We start from the raw sequence: 20,885 nt of genomic DNA, 5'->3' as shown, positions 1-20,885 counted from the left end.
ATGCTCTTGCAACACTTACGTTATCAAGTCCAAAGCTCTGTAAATCATGAACTGCAATAGAGAAACAGCATGTTAAAACAATCCAGACCATGGAACCAAGGACATTTATTTGTCTCAGAAGGGAGCTCCCATCACATCTATTGCCATCTAAAGCATTAAGAAAACACCCTGGATTTCTCCCCTCTGCAGTAGGGCATAGGACAGATAAAACAACACTAAAATTCCCCCTCCCAACATTAACTAATTACCTCCAGAAGAAGGGATGGAAAGTTAGTTGAACTAGGGGGTTTATTTAAATGACACGTCAATCATATTTGCCCATGGCCTTTAGGAAGTAAACATTCAGTGTTTGTAGGTTGGCTAGGAGAGCTCCACTGGTGTTCATGCTCACTTGCTGAGCTCCAACTCTGGTCCTTGCTTAGCTCCTCAGACTGTCGTGGAATGTGAAGGCAGAATAATATTCATACGCATTTTACACGAGTGACTGAACAGAGCATTTTCCTACAGAACTGTAAAAACCACCAGATGAAGCATCTAAACAGATCCTCTACATCCCAGTAGCAGCTAGCCCTCATCTGTCCTTACCCGCTGCAGCTCTGAGCCCACAAAGGGGAAAAAATGGAGGTTATTTACTGTAACTGGAAGTTCTTTGAGATGTGTGGTCCCTATCTGTATCCTGCATTTGGGTATGCATGCGCGCCGTGAACCCAAGTCTGGAAAATCTTACAAGCCGTGTCTATGGGCCTACACATGCTCAGTAGGTCTCATCATTTTCTTGACTGAGGGTATAAGCGCCAGTGTGGGCTGACGCCTATCCAGTTCCTCTTCTTACCTCGAATCCAACAGGATCCAAAGCAGAGAGGATAATGGGCGGGTAGTGAAATACATATAGGGACCACCCATCTCAAAGAGCCTCCAGTAACCTCCACTACTTCTTCAAGTGCTGGTCCCTATGTATATTCCATACATGGGTGACTCGCAAGCAACGCTCACACTGGAGGTGGGTGCGAGGAACCCGGCAGTAAAGATGCCAATCACACTGCTGCATCTGCAGCGAACGAACGTGTAGCATATAGCGAATGGATGGAGCTCCAAGTGGCCACCTGCAAATGCACTGTATCAGGACCTCCTGCAGGGATGCTGTAGAGGCGGCTTACGCTCTTGTGGAGTGAGCCATGACACCTCCAAGGGGAGGGATGTGTGCTAACCTGTAGCATTCTAGGAGGCATCCCAAAACCCACTTAGAAATCCTTTGAGAGGATATAGATTGCCCATGTGATCTTTCTGCTATGATGATAAAAAGTCTTGGTGACTTTCTGACTGCTTTGATTCTCTACACACAGAACACCAGGGCAAGCCAGATGTCAAGGGAGTTAAGTCTCTTCAGAAGCAGCATGGGGCTTCAGAAAAAAGGCAATTAAGGAGATACTTTGGTTGATGTGGAATTCAGAAACAACTTTGGGGAGAAATTTAGGATGTAAGTGAAGAGAAACCTCCTTGTGAAAAAACGTACAAGGAAGGTCTGCCATGATGGCACCCAGATTGCTGACCCTTCTGGCCAAAATGATAGCCACCAGAAATGCAACCTTCGTGGACAGGTGAGACATGCAGCGTGTCACTAAGGGTTCAAATGGTGGTCTGGTGAGTGTCAAAAGAATGAAATTAAGGTCCCACGTAGGTGTAGGTTTGATCATAAACCATACTGTAGTTGGGTGTCTGAAAACAGAACATCTGTCTACCAGAGGGAGGCAGGCACCAATTGCTGCAAGGTGGACCCACAACAAACTAATGGAGAGACCCGAGGCTTTTAAGGACAAGAGATGATCTAAGATGACTGGAATACTTGCTGTAATTGGAGAATGTTGATTGTGCTGTGCCCAGGCAGAGAAAAGCCTCTGTTTGGCCAGGTAGCAGGTTCCAGTTGAATCATTCCTACTTTGGGTAAGAACAGCCTGAACAGGAGCTGAGCAGAAATGTTCTATTTCTGATGCCCATCCAAACATCAGGCTGAGAGGTGGAGTGAGCCCAGACTGGGGTGTTTGATTCTGGAGTTAGGAGGTCTGGGGAGGGCCAAATCTTGATTGGGGGTAGGGGGGAAGGAGGAGGGAAAGATACTGGTGATACTGAAGCCAGACGCGTTCTATTGCCTGTCAGTGTTGGAGGGATTCTGCTTCCTGCCAAAGAATCACCTCTCGGTCCCCGAAGGGGGTTTGTGAGAAGGAAAGGAGCGGAACTCTATGAAGTATCCCTGATGGATAATCTCCAAGACCCAAGTGTCTGGCAAAATCAGCTGCCAGTTGTGGGTGAATAGTGTGAGATCTCCCCCAAAAATGATGGGGGAAGAGGTGGGTGGTAGGTGGGTCTGGCCAGTTCTAGAATGGCTTCATTAACCAGGAGGGCTACCTTATTTGGTCCTTGAGGTTGCAGGACATCCAGGAGCTGATGTTGTGGGTCCTGGACTTTCTCCAGTGGAATCTGGAGATCATTGGCAACCCTTTGCAGTAGCTCCTGGTACTACCTATGGTCGTCTGGCAGAGACAGGGAAGAAGGGGTGACTACTTCATTCGGGGACGAGGACGAGATACCCGTCACAAACTGCGGATCCGGGTCAATGCCTTCCTCCTCTTACACCGATGGATCTGGTTGGCGAGAAGAGGAGCAGTACGATTCCTAAGAAGGACCCAGGTGTTTGCTGTAGGGACCAGAAAGGGGGGTCAGCCAGTTGCAAGGGACCCTGAGTGGTCCCTGGGGAATTCATATCTGGAGGGACAGCAAGTGTAACTCCTTAAATGTCTGTCAGGGCTCGACTCTCACTGCAGAGACACAGGAGCAGCCAACACATCTGACTCATCCAAATCGCTCCTCTGGTAGCAATGAGGCCTCTCCTGTCAGAGGGCTGGAGATAAGATGTCTCCTGGGACACCAAAGTAGTATCCTCCTCCAGTGTAGTAATGTCTCCCAAGGGATAGGCTGGAGAGGAGGGGAGGGGAGGCGGGATACATCTTGGTGTCTGGGGGGTTCTGGCAGTCAAGTCTGACGGAACTAGTGCATCCCAGGAAACAGAGCAGTCTTTGGTCAAATGAGGTGGTACCAATGATGAATTGGACCCGCACTCGTGGATGGAACTGGTGGATGTTGGTCCTTACATTTTGGTATTGGGGTGACCGATGGAACTGGTGGATTTTTCTTTCTAAACGCTTTACCCTCCAATCTGGGGGCTTTTCAGCAGAGCTGGTTCCTTAGGGTTTGCATATAAAGGCTCATCCAACCTCGACGGACTTGGGAAGGGGGAGAGGAGGACTGGTCAGTTGAGGCTGATGTGGGGGGGGGGGGGGGGGTGTCTCCCTGGCCCAGATAGGAGAGGGGCCTCACAGCATCCTCCATCAGGTGTTTTCTCAAGCGATGCTCACAAGCTTCTCAAATTCTGGGTGGGAACAAGCAACAAATACTGCACTTTGCAGAAATACGTGTCTCACCCAGACCGTAGAGGCAGCGCTGATGGTTGTCGCTAATGCAGAAGGAATGAGGGCAAGAGACACAATTCTTGAAACCCAGGATTCTGGGCATAGTCCCAGACCCAGGGAGGGAATCCCCAGCCAGGAAAAACTTACTATACAAACTATACTACTGTACTATAAATTTTAACTAGCTAAGAAGAATAAAACTATTTACAAATATATTTACAGGTTCTACAAAGGAGCTGAAGGAAGAAAGGACACAGGATTCCAACTCAGGTGCAGTGGTAAGAAGGAACTGGCGAGGTGTCAGCCCACACTGTCTCTTAAACCTTCAGTTGGGAACACAAGGAGACCTCGTGCACATGTGTGGGCCAACAGATTCTGCTTGTAAGAATTTCTGGACTCAGGCACAGGGCGCACATGTGTACCCACGTGTGGAAGACACATAGGGACCAGCACTCAAAGAAGAAATATCTGTGTAGACTGTCTGTGTTCTGACTTTGGGTGGTTACCAGCATCTGACTTGATCTGAAATAATTTGATCATTGCCAGACCTTGAGTACAAGCCTACTCTCTCTGTCTCTCCTGGTTTCCAGCACACTTTGACACCACATTACTGGGAGCACAGCTCAACCAGAAACAGCATGATGCACTTCATTTATGCCTTTGCCCACATGAAAGGGAATCAAACAGTTGCCCACTTCAGCTTTCTCCTCTTAGGCTAACAAGCTGCGACTGCAGAGTGAGGGTACAGCTTATGTTTAAATTCCTGCATATCTCTCATGAAATGTGTCCATCAGGACTTACAAAGCAGCTATAAAAATTAAAAAACAATATATAACAAATGGAAGAAAGGGGAAATTAATAGCAATGAATATAATTTAGAAGTTAGGAATTGCAGAAAACTGATGAGGGAAGCAAAGGCACACAAGGAGAAATCTATGGACAGCAGAGTTAAGGACAACAAGGAGTTTTTTAAATATATTAAAAACAAAAAGAATCCTGGCAATGGTATTGGTCCATTACTAGATGGAAATCATAGAATTATCAGTAATAATGCAGAAAAGGAAAAAGGGTTCAATAAATACTTCTGTTCTGTATTTGGGGAAAAAACAGATGATATAGTCTCACTATATGGTGAGGATAACACTCTTTCCATTCCACTGGCATCTGTGAAAGATGTTAAATCAGCAGCTACTAAAGTTAGACATTTCTGAATCAGCAGGTCCAGATAATTTGCATCCAAGAGTTTTAAAAGAGGCTGAGGAGCAAGATGGACCATTAACGTTTACTTTCAATAAGTCTTGGAGCAACTGAGGAAGTTCCAGAAGAATGGAAGAAAGCTAATGTGCCAATTTTAAAAAGGGTAAATGAGATAACCAGGGTAATTATGGTGTGTCAGTCTGAAATCAATCCCAGACAAGACAATGAAGTGGTTGATACAGACTCGATTAATAATGAATTCAAGGAGGGTAATGTAATTAATGCAAATCAAATTTGGCCTATGGAAAATAGATCCTGTCAAATTAACTTGGTATCTTTTTATTATGAGATTACAAGTTTGGATGATAATGATAATAATGTTTATCTAATATGCTAAAACTTCTGTAAGGCATTTGACTTGATCCTGCATGACATTTGGACTAAAAAAACTAGAATGACATCTGGCATACATTAAATGGATTAAAAGATGGATAATAGATCTCAAAATGTAATTGTAAATGGGGAATCGTCATCAAGCGGTTGTGTGTTCAGTGGGGTCCCACAGGGATCAGTTCTTGGCCCTACGCCATATAACACTTTTATTAGCCACCTGTGGGAAAACAAAATCATCACTGACAAAGTTTGAAGATGACAATAATTGGGGGAGTGGTAAATAATGAAGAGGACAGGTCACTGATTTAGAGTGACCGGGATCGCTTGGTAAACTGGGCACAAACAAACATTATGCGTTTTAATATGTCTAAATGTAAATGTATACATCTAGGAACAAAGAACGTAGATCATACTTGCAGGATGGGGGTGTCTCTCCTGGGAAGCAGTAACTCTGAAAAAGATTTGGGAATCATGGTAGATAATCAGCTGAACATGAACTCACAGTGTGATGTTGTGGGCAAAAGAGCGAATGTGATCCCGTGATGTATAAACAGGGGAACCTCCAGAAGGAGTATAGAGGTTACTTTATCTTTACATTTGACACTGGTGCTACTGCTACTGGAATATTGTGTCCAATTCTGGTGCCCAGAATTCAAAAAATATATTGATAAATTGGAGCATGTTCAAAGAGAATGAGACACAAGAATGATTAAAGGGTTAGAAAACCTGCCTTATATTAATAAGCTGAATAGTTTGAGCTCCTTGAGTCTAACAAAGAGAAGGTTAAGGGGGGGGGGATTTGATTAGAGTCTATAAGTACCTACATGGAGAACGATTATTTGCTAATGGGTTATTCAATCTATCAGAGAAGGGTATAAGACGATGTAATGGCTGGAAGATGAAGCTAGACCAATACAGGCCCAGGTAGGGACCATCGAATTGTGGAAGTAAATGTGTGGTTGCGCAGGTGGTATCAGAGAGAGGGCTTTGGATTCTTCGACCACAGGATGTTGTTCTCGGAAGGAGGATTGCTAGGAAGAGATGGGATCCACCTAACGAAGAGAGGGAAGAGCATCTTTGCAGTCAGGCTTGCTAACCTAGTGAGGAGGGCTTTAAACTAGGCTCGCCGGGGGATGAAGACCTAAGCCCTGAGATAAGTGGGGAAGTGGGATACCGGAAGGAAACACAAGGAGGAGGGTGCAATGGGGAAAGCCTCCTGATTCATAGTGAGAAAGTAGGGCAATTGGCTAGTTATCTTAGGTGCCTATATACGAACGCAAGAAGCCTGGGAAACAAGCAGGAAGAATTGGAAGTCCTGGCACAGTCAAGGAACTATGATGTGACTGAAATAACAGAGATTTGGTGGGGTAACTCACATGACAGGAGCACTGTCATGGATGGGTATAAACTGTTCAGGAAGGACAGGCAGGGGAGAAAAGGTGGAGGAGTTGCACTGTATGTAAGACAGCAGTAGGATTGCTCAGAGTTCCAGTATGAAACTGGAGAAAAGCCTGTTGAGAGTCTTTGGGTTAAGTTTAGAGGCAAGAGCTACAAGGGTGATCTGCTATAGACCACCAGACCAGGAGGACGAGGTAGACGAGGCATTCTTCGGACAACTAACAGAAGTTTCTAGATCATAGCCCCTGGTTCTTCTGGGGACTTTGATCACCCTAACATCTGCTGGGAGAGCAATACAGCAGTGCACAGAAAATCCAGGAAGTTTTTGGAGAGTATTGGGAACAACTTCCTGGTGCAAGTGATGGAGGAACCAACTAGGGGCCGTGCTCCCTCTTGACCTGCTGCTCACAAACAGGGAAGAATTGGTAGGGGAAGTAGAAGCGGGTGGCAACCCGGGCAGCAGTGACCATGAGATGGTCGAGTTCAGGATCCTGACAAAAGGAAGAAAGGAGAGCAGCAGAATACAGACCCTGGATTTCAGAAAAGCAGACTTTGACTCCCTCAGGGAGCTGATGGGCAGGATCCCCTGAGGGCTAATCTGAGGGGGAAAGGAGTCCAGGAGAGCTGGCTGTATTTTAAAGAAGTCTTATTTAGGACACAGGAACAAACCATCCTGATGTGCAGAAAAAATAGCAAATATGGCAGGTGACCAGCTTGGCTTAACAGAGAAATATTAGGTGAGCTTAAACACAGAAAGGAAGCTGACAAGAAGTAGAAACTTGGACAGATGACTAGGGAGGGGTATAAAAATATCGCTTGAGCATGCAGGGGTGTAATCAGGAAGGCCAAAGCACAATTGGAGTTGCAACTAGCAAGGGATGTGAAGGGTAACAAGAAGGGTTTCTACAAGTATGTTAGCAACAAGAAGGTGGTCAGGGAAAGTGTGGGACCCTTACTGAATGGGGGAGGCAACCTAGTGACAGATGATGTGGAAAAAGCTGTAGTACTCAATGCTTTTTTTTGCCTCGGTCTTCCCAGACAAGGTCAGCTCCCAGACTGCTGCACTGGGCAGCACAGTATGGGGAGGAGGTGAGCAGCCCTCAGTGGTGAAAGAAGAGATTGAGGACTATTTAGAAAAGCTGGAAATGCACAAGTCCATGGGGCAGATGCAATGCATCCGAGGGTGCTGAGGGAGTTGGCTGATGTGATTGCAGAGCCACTGACCATTATCTCTGAAAACTTGTGGTGATCGGTGAAGGTCCCGGACGATTGGAAAAAGGCAAATACAGTGCCACCTGTAAAAAAAGAGAAGGAGGAGAACCCAGAGAACTACAGACTACAGCCTCACCCTAATCCCCAGAAAAATCATGGAGCAAGTCCTCAAGGAATCCATTTTGAAGCACTTGGAGGAGAGGAAGGTGATCAGGAACAGTCAACATGGATTCTTCAAAGGAAAGTCATGCCTGACCAACCTGATTGCCTTCCATAATGAGATAACTGGCTCTGTGGATATGGGGAAAGTGATGGACGAGATATATCTTGAATTTAGCAAAGCTTTTGATACAGTCTCCCACAGTATTCTTGACAGCAAGTTAAAAAAGCATGGATTGGATGTATGGACTATAAGGTGGATAGAAAGCTGGCTAGATCATCAAGCTCAATGGGCAGTGATCAACGGCTCGACATCTAGTTGGCAGGTCGGTCTTGGGACTGGTTTTGTTCCACATTTTCATTAATGATCTGGACGATGGGATGGATTGCACCCTCAGCAAGTTCGTGGATGACACTAAGCTGGGGGCAGAGGTAGATATGCTGGAGGGTAGGGATAGGGTCCAGAGTGACCTAGACAAATTGGAGGATTGGGCCAAAAGAAATCTGATGAGGTTCAACAAGGACAGGTGACGAGTCCTACGCTTAGGATGGAAGAATCCCATGCACTGCTACAGGCTGGGGACTGACTGGCTAAGCGGCAGTTCTGCAGAAAAGGACCTGGGGATTACAGTGGACGAGAAGCTGGATATGAGTCAAGAGTGTGCCCTTGTTGCCAAGAAGGCTAATGGCACATTGGGCTGCATTATTAGGAGCACTGCCAGTAGATCAAGGGAAGTGATTATTCCCCTCTATTCGGCATGGGTGAGGCCACATCTGGAGCACTGAGTCCAGTTTTGGGCTCCCCACTACAGAAAGGATGTGGACAAATTGGAGAGAGTCCAGCCGAGGGCAACAAAAATTATTAGGAGCACATGACTTATGAGGAGAGGCTGAGGGAACTAAGCTTATTTAGTCTGCAGAAGAGTGAGGGGAGATTTGATAGCAGCCTTCAACTACCTGAAAGGGGGGGGCGGGTTCCAAAGAGGATGGAGCTAGGCTGTTCTCAGTGGTGGCAGATGACAGAACAAGGAGCAATGGTCTCAAGTTGCAGTGGGGAAGGTTTAGGTTGGATATTAGGAAAAACTATTTCACTAGGAGGGTGATGAAGCACTGGATTGGGTTACCTAGCGAGGTGGTGGAATCTCCATCCTTAGAGGTTTTTAAGGTCCAGCTTGACAAAGCCCTGGCTGGGATGATTTAGTTGGGGTTGGTCCTGCTTTGAGCGGGGGGTTGGACTAGATGACCTCCTGAGGTCTCTTCCAACTCTAATCGTCTATGATTCTATGATGTGGGATGCTATACATTTGTAATTGTCTGTGAAGAGACCGCTTGACCCTTCATGTGATCTGCATATGACACAAACGAGATGAAGCACGAGACAGTTTAGTCCTGTCCACACAGAAGGCTAGACATTGCCTGATATCTAAGGGATGAAGACGTTGCTCCTTTGGGGATGAATGTGGCTTCGGAAAGAACACAGGTAAATATACCACCTGGTTCAAATGAAACTGAGAAACCAGTTTACACAACAATTTTGGATGTTGTCATAAAGTCACTCTGTCTTTGGAGAATTGTGTATAAGGTGGCTCTGCCATCAGAGCCTGCAACTTGTAGATTCTTTTGCAGATGTTATCGCTACTAGAAATGCAAGTTTTCTAACACACTAAGCATACTATTAACTATATACAACAAGCGAAAAAACTAAACTAGTTGAGAGGTTGTGAGGTTAAAACCACGCAGAGCTCCGACTCCAGCCACGGGTGGTAAGAAGAAATGTTGAGAACGGTGCTGCCTCATATAGCCAGCGGAGGGGCTATGACCACTAAGCCCTCCATGGGTACTGCTAGGCAAATTTCTCCAGCTCCGGTGCGCTGGGCATGCACACACCTAAGTGGAATACAGAGCTTCATCTACTCAGAGATGAATCATTTTATGGAATAACTAAGGTACAAAGAGGTTCTGTGACCCAGCCACTATCAGAGTAAATAGTTGTCAATATGAGGATGAGAATCCATTTCTCATTGATGAGGTTTGTGCCCAGTATACTTGGCCCTCTCCTTTTGTTCCTACATACCATTAGAACCCATGTGTTCCACTATCATTCCTCTGATCAGTACTTAAAAATTCACATACGCTCCCCTTTCTCAAACACAGACATAGCCATCGTTGACCTCTAACCTCCAGCCCAGACCCCTGAATCCATCCTCTTGGATGTCGTCCTACCACCTTAAACTCCACATGGCTATGAATGAACACTTGTTCTTTCCTCCTTACCCTGTCAGCAATACCATCTTCCTTGCCATCACCCACGCTTGTAACCTTAGTATTATCCTTGATCCCTCCCTTGCCTTCTCCTCCTCATATCCAAGACCTCACCAAATCGTAATGTTACTTTCTCAGTGATATATACATACAGTATACCTCTCCATGTTGAACAATATTACATATGCGTGCCCAATTGCTATCGTTAAAGTGTTTCCAATACACAGCCTATTCACCACGTATTTAGAACTCTACTGAAATGCACTTTGAGGCGAACATGAAATGTCGTAGGTGACTAACAAGTAACACTGTATTAAAGGTGAATAGGAACATTATTTATAGTGGAGATTACAGATCAATACAATGTACAGCAGGATTAGCGGTTTATGTGACGTGATGGAGGGAATCTACACACTCTGCGGACAATTTAGCCAAAGGTACCAAAGGGATGGCAATGGGCAGCCTATGGGGTATTTGGGGTGGGAGAACCTGGGGCTGCCCCTCCCATCCTGCCTCTACACCCTACTGGCCTTCACAATTGTAACCATCCCCATTGTTTCAGCCCCTTGCTACTCTCGACTTCAGCCTCCCTTCGCTTCTTCACTAGAAGGCACAAAGGGTGGTTGGATCATCCTTGCTGCTGGCTCCTCCGGGATTTCTGGGATCCAGCACAGAGAGCAGCCTTCTACTGACGAAAGGTTGGCCGCTGCCACAACCAGGGTGCAGGGTTCATTCTTCCCACCCCGCCTATGAAGAGCAATAAGCTCTACCCCCACAACCACCAAAATCCTGCAGGAGACCTCTGCCCGTAAATAAGATTATTTCAAAACGAATGTAGAAGCTAAGTCAAGCACTGTTGTCATTATTATTATTATTACTTATCTGTATTACTGCAGCACCTCAGAACACTCGGCATGGCCCACACTGTGCTAGGCGCTGTACAAGCACAGAACAAAAAGGCAGTCCCTGCCCCACAGAGCTTCTAATCTAAGAATGCCAGGTCATTCAAGCAGGCAACAACGTTTGGATTTTTAGCTCTGAAGAAATCAACTTCTACATCAATCAATTTGTACTTAACACCTGAAAATGAAACCCATGATTTGTAACCCTCTTGATCTGCTCTAGCTCAGTCACAAGCTAGTGGGCTGGATGCAGGAATCACGGGGGCACATTCTCTGGCTTGTGGTATGAAGGAGGTCAGGCTAGATGATCATCCCTTCTGGTCTTTAAATCTATTAACTCTACCTCTCCAAACTGTTATCAGGCCTCACTCAGCTAGTCCACCAGACTAAACACATCCACCAACTACTGTCTCTTACAGACTTATTAGTAATCCAGGCCAGAGCTTCTCAACCTTTTCTACACTGGGACCCCCAGTTAGAACAGATCCACCCTCCACTCTAGCGGCAAAGAAAGGGTCAGTGGTCATGCCCCCTGAAACCTACTCACAAATCCCAGGCTAAGAACCTAAGCTAATGCTCTATGTGCCCTCCCCAAGGGGATTTATGGAGACAGCACATAACAGAAATTATATTAATTCCATAGTGAACAGTATAGAAAAGGAAAGAAGTAAGCATCACTTACGCTCAACTGCGTGCACTGCAAATCAGGGCAGGAATAAGGAAAGAAAAGAGAAACATTCAGATTTTTACATTGAAAAGCACAGATTCAGATAAGGCTGCATTTAAAAATTACACCTTCTAGAAGAGGAGGAATCATCACTTTGCCAACCAGTCCCTAGCCCAGGGGTTCTCAACTAACTTTTGGTGGCCTTAGAGTGTGGCCACCAACTTTTGCTGGTGGCCGCTCTGACAATTTTTGCTAAATTACTTAATTAACTTTAGGAAAAACAAATAAATATACACATCTCCATGTCCAAACCATAGTAATTTATTTATGTAGGCTTTTTTGTAAGGTGCTTTGCACGTACTTGCCTTTTTTGTTATTTCTTTTGCTTTTCTGGTTGCTTTTTTTTTTTTTATAAAGACTTGCTAACTAGTAAGTCTATTTCTGTAAAAAGTGATATTTGTGTGTTTGTTAATATCACTTTTCACAGCAGCAGACTTGCTAGCTAGCTGGGAGGCAGTGAAAAGTGATATTAACAAACATACAAATATCATTTTTCACAACAGACTTACTCAGCCCTGGCAAGCTGGGGGACAAATTAAATCCTGGATGGGGAAGTGAGTAGGGAGGCAGCTGGGGGCCAGGAGCAATGATGGGGTGGGAGGTGAGCCTGAAACTGGAGCCCTGCAGCCAAGGGCAAAAGAAAAGCAAAAGAAATAACAAAAAAGTCAAGAACATGCAAAGCACCTTAGAATCAGAAGATTACGGTTGGAAGAGACTTCAGGAGGTCATCTAGTCCAACCCCAACTAAATCATCCCAGCCAGGGCTTTATCAAGCCAGGCCTTAAAAACTTCTAAGGATGGAGATTCCTCCACCTACCTAGGTAACCCATTCCAGTGCTACATCACCATTCTAATGAAATAGCTTTTATTTCACTTATTTGTTTCTATTCTGTTTGGGTCCAGTAAAGAATAGAGACAACTGTATACTATTTTTATTATTAAGTCTGCAAAAAAAACCCTAAAAACCCTACATAAATAAATTACAATGATGTGGACATGTGTATGTGCATATTTATTTGTTTTTCCTAAAGTTAATTAAGTATTTTAGGAAAAATTGTCAGAGCGGCTACCAGCAAGAGTTGGTGGCCACACACTAAGGCCACCAAAAAATATGTTGTGAGAACCCCTGGGCTAGCTTTCCTTGAAAGAGTGAGCTTCATTAGCTAGCCCTCCTCCTAAAAACCAACTGTCCCAAAGCATGGATTCTCTTGATCTTTCTCACAGAGAAATCTGGGCTAAAACACAAACACAAGCCATGTAATCTTTTCAATAGGCAATTCAAAATGTCCGAATGTGGATCGGAAAGCAAAATTCTGAGGCTCAGTCAGCCCCACGAAAGAGGTTGAAAGATTTAAAATGTGATTTGAAAAAACGCTAAAGTCTGAAGAGAAGCTGTTGTTACAAGGGGGTGAGAGTGAGGGGGAGGGGGAAGGAAGGGAAGTGCAGTAGTTACCTTTTGGCATTTTCCGGACTAGGAAAAGTGATTGAGTTAAGATCAAGATTAGCTAGCCCATGCTAGCTAAACCCAACCTAAACTCAAACCTTTTTCCTAGTCCAGACAAGACCTCAGATGTTTCTTGGTTTAGGGAAAGATCGGGGGTTGCGCTGCAAGCCAGATACAAAGCAATCAATTTTGTGGCTGCAACGCATGGAATGAATTCATGTGAACAAGACTGCTCAGACCCTTTACCTATACCTTTCACGTAATGCATCTAGCTCTGGCTTGTGCTGCCAGACCTCAACTAACAGTGTGTGTACTACGGTCTAGAAGAGCATTTGTTTGGAAGTGTGTTTTGAGAGCAGGGTTTGTGTATGTGAAAACAAAATGTATATGTGGGAAGGCACAACCAGGGCCGGCTCCAGGCACCAGCTTAACAAGCAGGTGCTTGGGGCGGCCAAGGGAGAGGGGCGGCATGTGTGGCAATTCGGGGGTGGCAGGTCCCTCACTCCCTCTAGGAGCGAAGGACCTGCCGCCGCCGATCGCGGCTTTCCCTCCCCCCCCCAATTGCTGCCGCCGGTCACGATTGTGATCGCGGCTTTTTTTTTTTGCTTGGGGCGGCAGAAATGCTGGAGCCGGCCCTGGGCACAACACACTGTGTATGAAAATGGGGCTCTAATCAAGGAATGAATCAACCCAGACAGAGGGGAGTTGTGGGAATGAAATGAGGGGCCTGCCCAAAGGCCAGTCTACACTGAAATCAGATCAGTTGTACTTCACACTGTTAGTTACTTCGGTTCCACTTTATGTCTGGACAAGCCCTAAACCTCCTCTTATCTCTCACCCTACTTCCTGGAAGTAGAAACTCCAACAAGGACAGAAGTTATATCAGCTCTGAAGATAATCACTGAGACTTATGCCAATGAATAGCAACCAAATGACACAAGAAAAATCAGCCAGCTGAGATCAGAACTAAATTTGGGCTCAAATTTTAAAAAGACTTCTGAATTTGAACTTTTCTCCTTCCGTCATGAAAATGCCCATGCAGAAACCTGGTTTCAGAGATTAGTAACCAGCAGAAATCCTCAGGGCAAGGACTGAGTATTAACTAAAGCAGGGGTTGGCAACTTACGGCACGTGTGCCAAACACGGCACGCGAGCCGATTTTGAGTGGCACGCTGCCTGCCCGGTGAGAGGAGGAGGAGGAGGAGGGGCGGAGGGGCCGGAAAGCACCACGCTGAGGGAAGAAGCGGGGGAGGAGGGAAGCTTGGCTGCCGCAGGACCAAGCTTCTGCCTCCTGCCTCCGCAGGGGAGAGCGGTGTGGGGGGGTCCCGGCCCCCACCCCACTCAGCCCCCCCGCCCACCTCTTTCCCCTGCGGGGGCAGGAGGCAGAAGCTTGGTCCTGCGGCAGCCAAGCTTCCCCCCTCCCCCGCTTCTTCCCCCAGCGTGGTGCGTTCTGGCCCCTCCTCCTCCTCCCCCTCCCGGCTATGGCCCTTGCGAGGGGGAGGGGGAGGGGGAGCGGAGCAGAGCCGAGCGGCAGCGTGCTCCCTGCTCCATAGAGCAGGCAGAGAGAGGTAGGGACGGAGCCTGGGGGAAAGGGGTGGAACAGGGCATATCCCTCCCAGCCCCCTGCCCTGAGCGGCTCATGGCAGGGGGCTGGGAGCACCCCCACAAGCCGAGCACCCCAGCCCTCTGCCCTGACCTCGAGTCACCCCCAACACCCAGCCTTCTGCCCTGCATCCCCACACACCCTCCAGCCCTCCTCCCTGACGTCCCCGCAACACCCAGCCTTCTGCCCTGCATCCCCACACACACCCCAGCCCTCTGCCCTGACCTCGAGTCACCCCCAACACCCAGCCTTCTGCCCTGCACCTCCACACACACACCCCAGCCCTCTGCCCTGACCTCGAGTCCCCCCAACACCCAGCCTTCTGCCCTGCACCTCCACACACACACCCCAGCCCTCTGCCCTGACCTCGAGTCCCCCCAACACCCAGCCTTCTGCCCTGCACCTCCACTCCCCCAGCCCTCTGCCCTGACCTCCCCCCAACACCCAGCCTTCTGCCCTGCACCTCCACACACCCCCAGCCCTCTGCCCTGACCTCCCCCCCACACCCAGCATTCTGCCCTGCACCCCCCACACACCCCCTAGCCCTCTGCCCTGACCTCGAGTTGCCCCCAACACCCAGCCCTCTGCCCTGACCTCGAGTTGCCCCCAACACCCAGCCCTCTGCCCTGCACCTCCACACACACCCCAGCCCTCTGCCCTGACCTTGAGTCCCCCCAACACCCAGCCTTCTGCCCTGCACCCCCACACTCCCCCGCCCTCTGCCCTGAACCCCCACACACCCCCAGCCTTCTGCCCTGCACCTCCACACACCCCCAGCCCTCTGCCCTGACCTTGAGTTCCCCCAACACCCAGCCTTCTACCCTGCACCTCCACACACACCCCAGCCCTCTGCCTTGAACCCCCCACACACCCAGCCTTCTGCCCTGCACCTCCACACACACCCAGCCCTCTGCCCTGACCTCGAGTCCCCCCAACACCCAGCCTTCTGCCCTGCACCTCCACACCCCCCCTCCCCCGACTTATAGAGAGAGACCTTCTAAAAAACGTTAACATGTATTACCGGCACGCGAAACCTTAAATTAAAGTGAATAAACGAAGACTCGGCACACCATTTCAGAGGTTGCCTACCTCTGAACTAAACAGACTGAAGATCTGCTCTCCTGAAACAAGGATCTGATCTAGCTTGAATATTGAGAGGATTCTGACGAGTAAAAGTGTGGACTCAACTCCAAGTGGCAGCTTTATAAATTTGATACAGGCACTTTGGTAGTAAGCCAGAAGCAGCCAAGAATTTTGGATGAGGGTATAAAAATATACTTTGTCCTCATGGCAGCTGAGAGAACCCACCTTGCTCAGTTCTCATGGAGGAGCTATTAATTTGGGACTGACAATCACAGTGCCTAATTTTTAGCTGCCTAGAAAAATCACAGGAACCACACTGTGATCCACAAAGCCTGAGCTAGGCACCTAGGCTTCCTTTACAATATATGGGGACAGACAGACACCTTCAAATGCGATTCACAACAGCCAGCATGCTAGGCAGGAAGCTGTCTAAACTAGCCGATGGCAGATGCCAACCAGAGGGATGTGCCCTAAAACCCGCCCCCCTCTTGTGGTGCCTAGGTCCGAGTTGCAGGATGGTGCCTACCTCTGCTCAGCAATCCATGAACGGGAACCAGCTGCCACCTGGAGACAAGCAGCTTCTTGGGGGAATGAGTTAGGCACAAAACAGCTGGAGGAGGAGGAGGGGCTGCCACTACCCACCTGATAAATTTTAGCCCACTGGTTAGAGCACTCACCTGGGCGTGGGAGACCCAGGTCCAAGTCCCCCTTGACTGAAGGAGGAGAAAGGATTTGAATAGGGGTCCCCACCTTGCAGGAGGATGCTCTAACCACTGAGCTAAGTGATATTCTGATGTGGGGCTTCCTCAGTGTCTCCTGCTGAAGTTGTTTCACGGTGGATAAATAAAGAGTGATTGGAGTAGGGGACCTGGACCCAGGTCTCCCACCTTCCAGGTGGATGCCCTAATGACTGGACTACAGAACCATTCTCATTCTCTCTCTTTCTGTCTGACCCAATGACTATTCCATGGTGGATAAATATTTATCTAGAGAGAGGTGGCAGTGTGCATGTCCAGATGCAGAAAGTTAGATGCTGTCATAAACAGAGATAAGGGTAGCATAAAATCCCTCCTTGGCAGCTGTACTGAATCGCTTTACCTGTAAGGGGTTAAGTAGCTCAAATCACTTAGTTGGCACCTGACCAGAAGGACCAATGAGGAAAGAAGATATTTTCAAATCTAGGGGGAGAATTTATTTATGGCTCTCTTTTTTTTTGTTCCCTCTCCAGATGGAGAGAGAGACCAGGCAGGTACATCATCTCCCGAAAACATACCTGAAATGATGCATCTAAAATTACAAAAATTGTAAGTAAGGCGAGGAAATGCATTAGGTTATCTTTTGTTTTGGCTTGTGAATTTCCTATGCTACAAAGGTATTTCTGTTTTTGTAACTGTGAAGCTGAGTCCAGTAAAGTTACCTTCCATCCTGATTTTGCAGGTGTGATTCTTTTACTTTTTTCTTTATAATAAAGTTCTTCTTTTAAGAACCTGATTGATTTTAGTGTCCTAAAGATAAAAGGTCTGGTCTGTACTCACATTGATAAGGCAATTAGTTGGTATATTATTCTCAAGCCTCCCCAGGAAAGGGGGTGAAGGGACTTGGGGGGATATTTTGAGGGGGACAGGGATTCCAAGTGACCCTCCCCTGAATTTTTGTGTAAATCAGTTGGTGGTGGCAGCAATACTGTCCAAGGACAAGGAAAGGAATTTGTGCCTTGGGGAAGTTTTTAACCTAAGCTGGTAGAATATAAGCTTAGGGAGTCTTTCATGCAGGTCCCCACATCTGTACCCCAGAGTTCAGAGTGGGGGGGAACCCTGACATGGTGGCAGCATGGTGGGATCATTTTGAACCAGAAGCATAGACCTAAGGATTTTAAAAGGACACATTTTTTCCTTTTGGCTGCTTGAAAACCAGGGAGGTTTTTTTTAAAGGGCACTTTTTTTTTTTTAGCTGAGAGCAGCTGAGTTTTTTCTTTGCCTGAGGGCAGAGTAGTTAAGCTACAGGAAGGAAATTCACAAGCTGTTTTTTTTTTTCTAGCTCTTGGGCTAGGCTATGGTAAGGGCAGGAAGGTTAGCAAATATGACAAAGTGAGGTCCAGAAAAAACTGGAATTAGCCAGACTGGAGGCTGAAGAGAAAAAGAAGGAACATGAAAGACAAATGGAATTCAAACAAATGGAGATTGATGCACAAGTGGCCAGAGAAAAAGCTGCTCAGGAGGAGAGGGGAAAAAGAGAGGCAGCATGCCAAGGAGGAGAGGGAAAGAGAGAGGCAGCATGAACTGGAGGTGATGGAGTGGAAGAGACAGAACCCTTCAGTAGCTGGCTCCACTTCCCCAAAAATCCACAAATGGGAGTGACTATGTCCAAAGTATGATGAATCCAGTGATATTGCTGAATATTTTATCATCTTTGAGATACTTTGCACTCTCTGTGCAATTCCTGACAATCAAAAATGACTACGTTAATGGCAAAATTGACTGGAAGAGCTCTGGACATATTCAACAAGATGCCTATTGAGGATGCTTCTGACTATGGTAAATTTAAGGATTTGGTTTTGAAACAATTTCAAATTACACCTGAAACTTAGAGTAAAATTTAGAACCTTAAGAGGGGCTGGACTAAGTAATGTGGCTTATGTAAGGAAGAGGTGTAACTAGCTTTGAAGGGATGTGCGATTTGGTTGTACAGGAGCAGTTCCTGACTATGTCCAGTGATGATGTAAAACAGTGTTTATGGGATAAGAAAATGAACTCGGCAGAAAGTCTTGCTTCTTATGCTAATAATATGAGCAGTCCCAGACCGTCAGAGAGGTGGGGCAAATCGGAACAAGATGGGTGGAGGTAGTAGAGAGGAACAACCCCGGTCGCAGTTTGGGCGGATACCAGAAGGGATGCCCCAAACCAATACCCTACCATAGGGGCAGCCCAAGGCAACCCCTACACCTCAAGGAAAACCCCTGATGCCTTATTGTCCCACCACACCATTCTCCAGCAATCCACCTCGCTCCAGGGACCAGTCAGCTGGGCGATGTTTTAAATGTAACAAGCTGGGGCATGTGAAGGCCAACTGCCCCAAGAACCCTAACAGATTGCAGTTCATTGCATCGGAATCACACCAAAGGTCCTCAGGCCCAGATGCCTCCCAGATACCCTCAGAGCAAAGGGAAACTGTGAGTGTGGGCAGGAAGAAGGTTATCGCGTGGAGGGACACTGGAGCATAGGTGTCAGCTATCCACCAATCCTTAGTGGACCCCAATTTCATCAACCCACAGGCCCAAGTGACAATTCAACCCTTCAAGTCAAACTCTTTTAACTTGCCTACAGCCACGTTGCCTGTCCAGTACAAGGGCTGGTCAGGAATGTGGACTTTTGCAGTCTATGATGATTATCCCATTCCCATGCTGCTGGGGGAAAACTTGGCCAACCATGTGACGCTAGCCAAGTGGGTGGGAATGGTCACCCACAGCAAGGCTAAGCAAGCTTTCACACCTATCCCTGTTCCTGAGACTTCTACAAGGGCCCCATCTGTGTTACCAGAGACCCAGACTGAGATGGTGGAACCGGACCCCATGCAAACATCTGCAACAGCAGTAGTGGATCCAGTCCTAGAGACCCAATCAGAACCAGTCCCAGAACCATTGCCAGCACTGAATCCAGTGCTTGCAACCCCGTCTGCAACTCCAACGCCAGAGGGCACCACCGAGCCTGCACTGGCAGCAGCAGCTAAACCTGCACAAGAGGCTCAGCCGGAGCCTGAAATACAACATAGCGCACCAGCGGAGAGCGGTTCACAGTCAACGGAAACAACCCCATCACCTACACCGCTTCCAGAGGGACCAAGCCCAAGGCCACAGATTTATATATGGGTCCTGAGATGACTCAGGAATCCGATCCTGGAACCACAGATCCACCCATAGTAGGTACAGACATTTCCTGGTAGGTCAGCTGCCTGCTGGGAGAAAGTTCTTTCTTTTTCCTTCCTTCTCTGTCTCTTTTCATCTTTGAGGGCAAAGCGCTTCTCCTCGAAGTGGGCCACTGCCTGATGGAGGATGTGGCACTGATTGGGGTCGGGTGGTGGCGGCTTGCTCCTCCCAGCTTGTGATGTTCACATCAGTTTTCTTGAAATACACTTTCAGTGCGTCTTTGTAGCTTTTCCTCTGACCACCATGGGATCTCTGACCATGGGTGAGCTGAGAGTAGAGGACAGGAGGTGAGAGTCTGGCATCCGCACACAATGTCTAGCCCAGTGGAGTTGGTGCATGAGGATCATTGCTACTATGCTGGTGACATTGGCTTCAGTGAGACTGCTGGCGTTAGTGTAGTGATTTTCCCATTTGATGCGAAGGATCTTCCGGAGGCATCATTGGTGGTACCTCTCCAGACTCTTGAGATGCTGTTGATAGTCACCCAGGTTTCGCATCCATAGAGGACTGTAGGAATAACAATTGTCACATAGATCTGGATCTTGGTGTCCTGCCGTAGGTCACTGTCCGTGAAAACATGTCGGAGCAATTTCCCAAAGGAAGCACTTGGCACTGGATCCTGTGTTGGAGCTCACTGTCGATTTATGCGTTTTGAGAAAGTTGGCTACCAAGGTAGCAGAAATGCTCGACGATCTCCAAAGTCTGTCCCTCAATGGTGATTTGTGGTGGGTCATGTGCAAGGCTGGAAGCAGGCTGATGGGCATTTTTTTAATTTTCTACGTCTCCGCTCGAAGTCCTCAATCCACTACTGATCTTCAGTATGCTGATGACTGTGCCATCCTCACGAACACTGAGAATGGTCTTAAGTCCACATTGGATTTTTTTGCACAAGTTTACTGAAGCCTAGGACTCTCAATATGGAGAAGACTAAAGTGCTCCATCAGCCTGCTTCCAGCCTTGCACATGACCACAGAATAGCATTGTGTTGTGATTCTTGTTTATTTCTTGTTTTTAATAGTTAATAATAAAAGTAGAATTTAGCTTACTACCTTCCTATGAGGGTAGAGTCCTCTCTCTTGGGCTATTATAGAAAAGGCAGAGTGTGTAGAAGGGGGGGGG

At 47.3% G+C, this 20,885-nt stretch overlaps 1 protein-coding gene across 1 annotated transcript in view; it reads right to left on the bottom strand.

Annotated features, from left to right (window-relative positions):
* ERGIC3 (ERGIC and golgi 3) overlaps nt 1-20,885 on the bottom strand; it is a 60,229-nt gene that overhangs the window by 15,632 nt on the left and 23,712 nt on the right. The window contains exon 8 of the mRNA XM_065414501.1: nt 20-51. Coding sequence (XP_065270573.1) covers nt 20-51 — 32 coding nt within the window. The remainder of the gene's footprint in view (nt 1-19; nt 52-20,885) is intronic.

This window comes from Emys orbicularis, chromosome 12 (genome assembly GCF_028017835.1).
Source record: "Emys orbicularis isolate rEmyOrb1 chromosome 12, rEmyOrb1.hap1, whole genome shotgun sequence".
NCBI lineage: Eukaryota > Metazoa > Chordata > Testudines > Emydidae > Emys > Emys orbicularis.
Note: the sequence above shows the minus strand (reverse complement) of the source record. Positions and strands in the feature narration are given on the sequence as shown.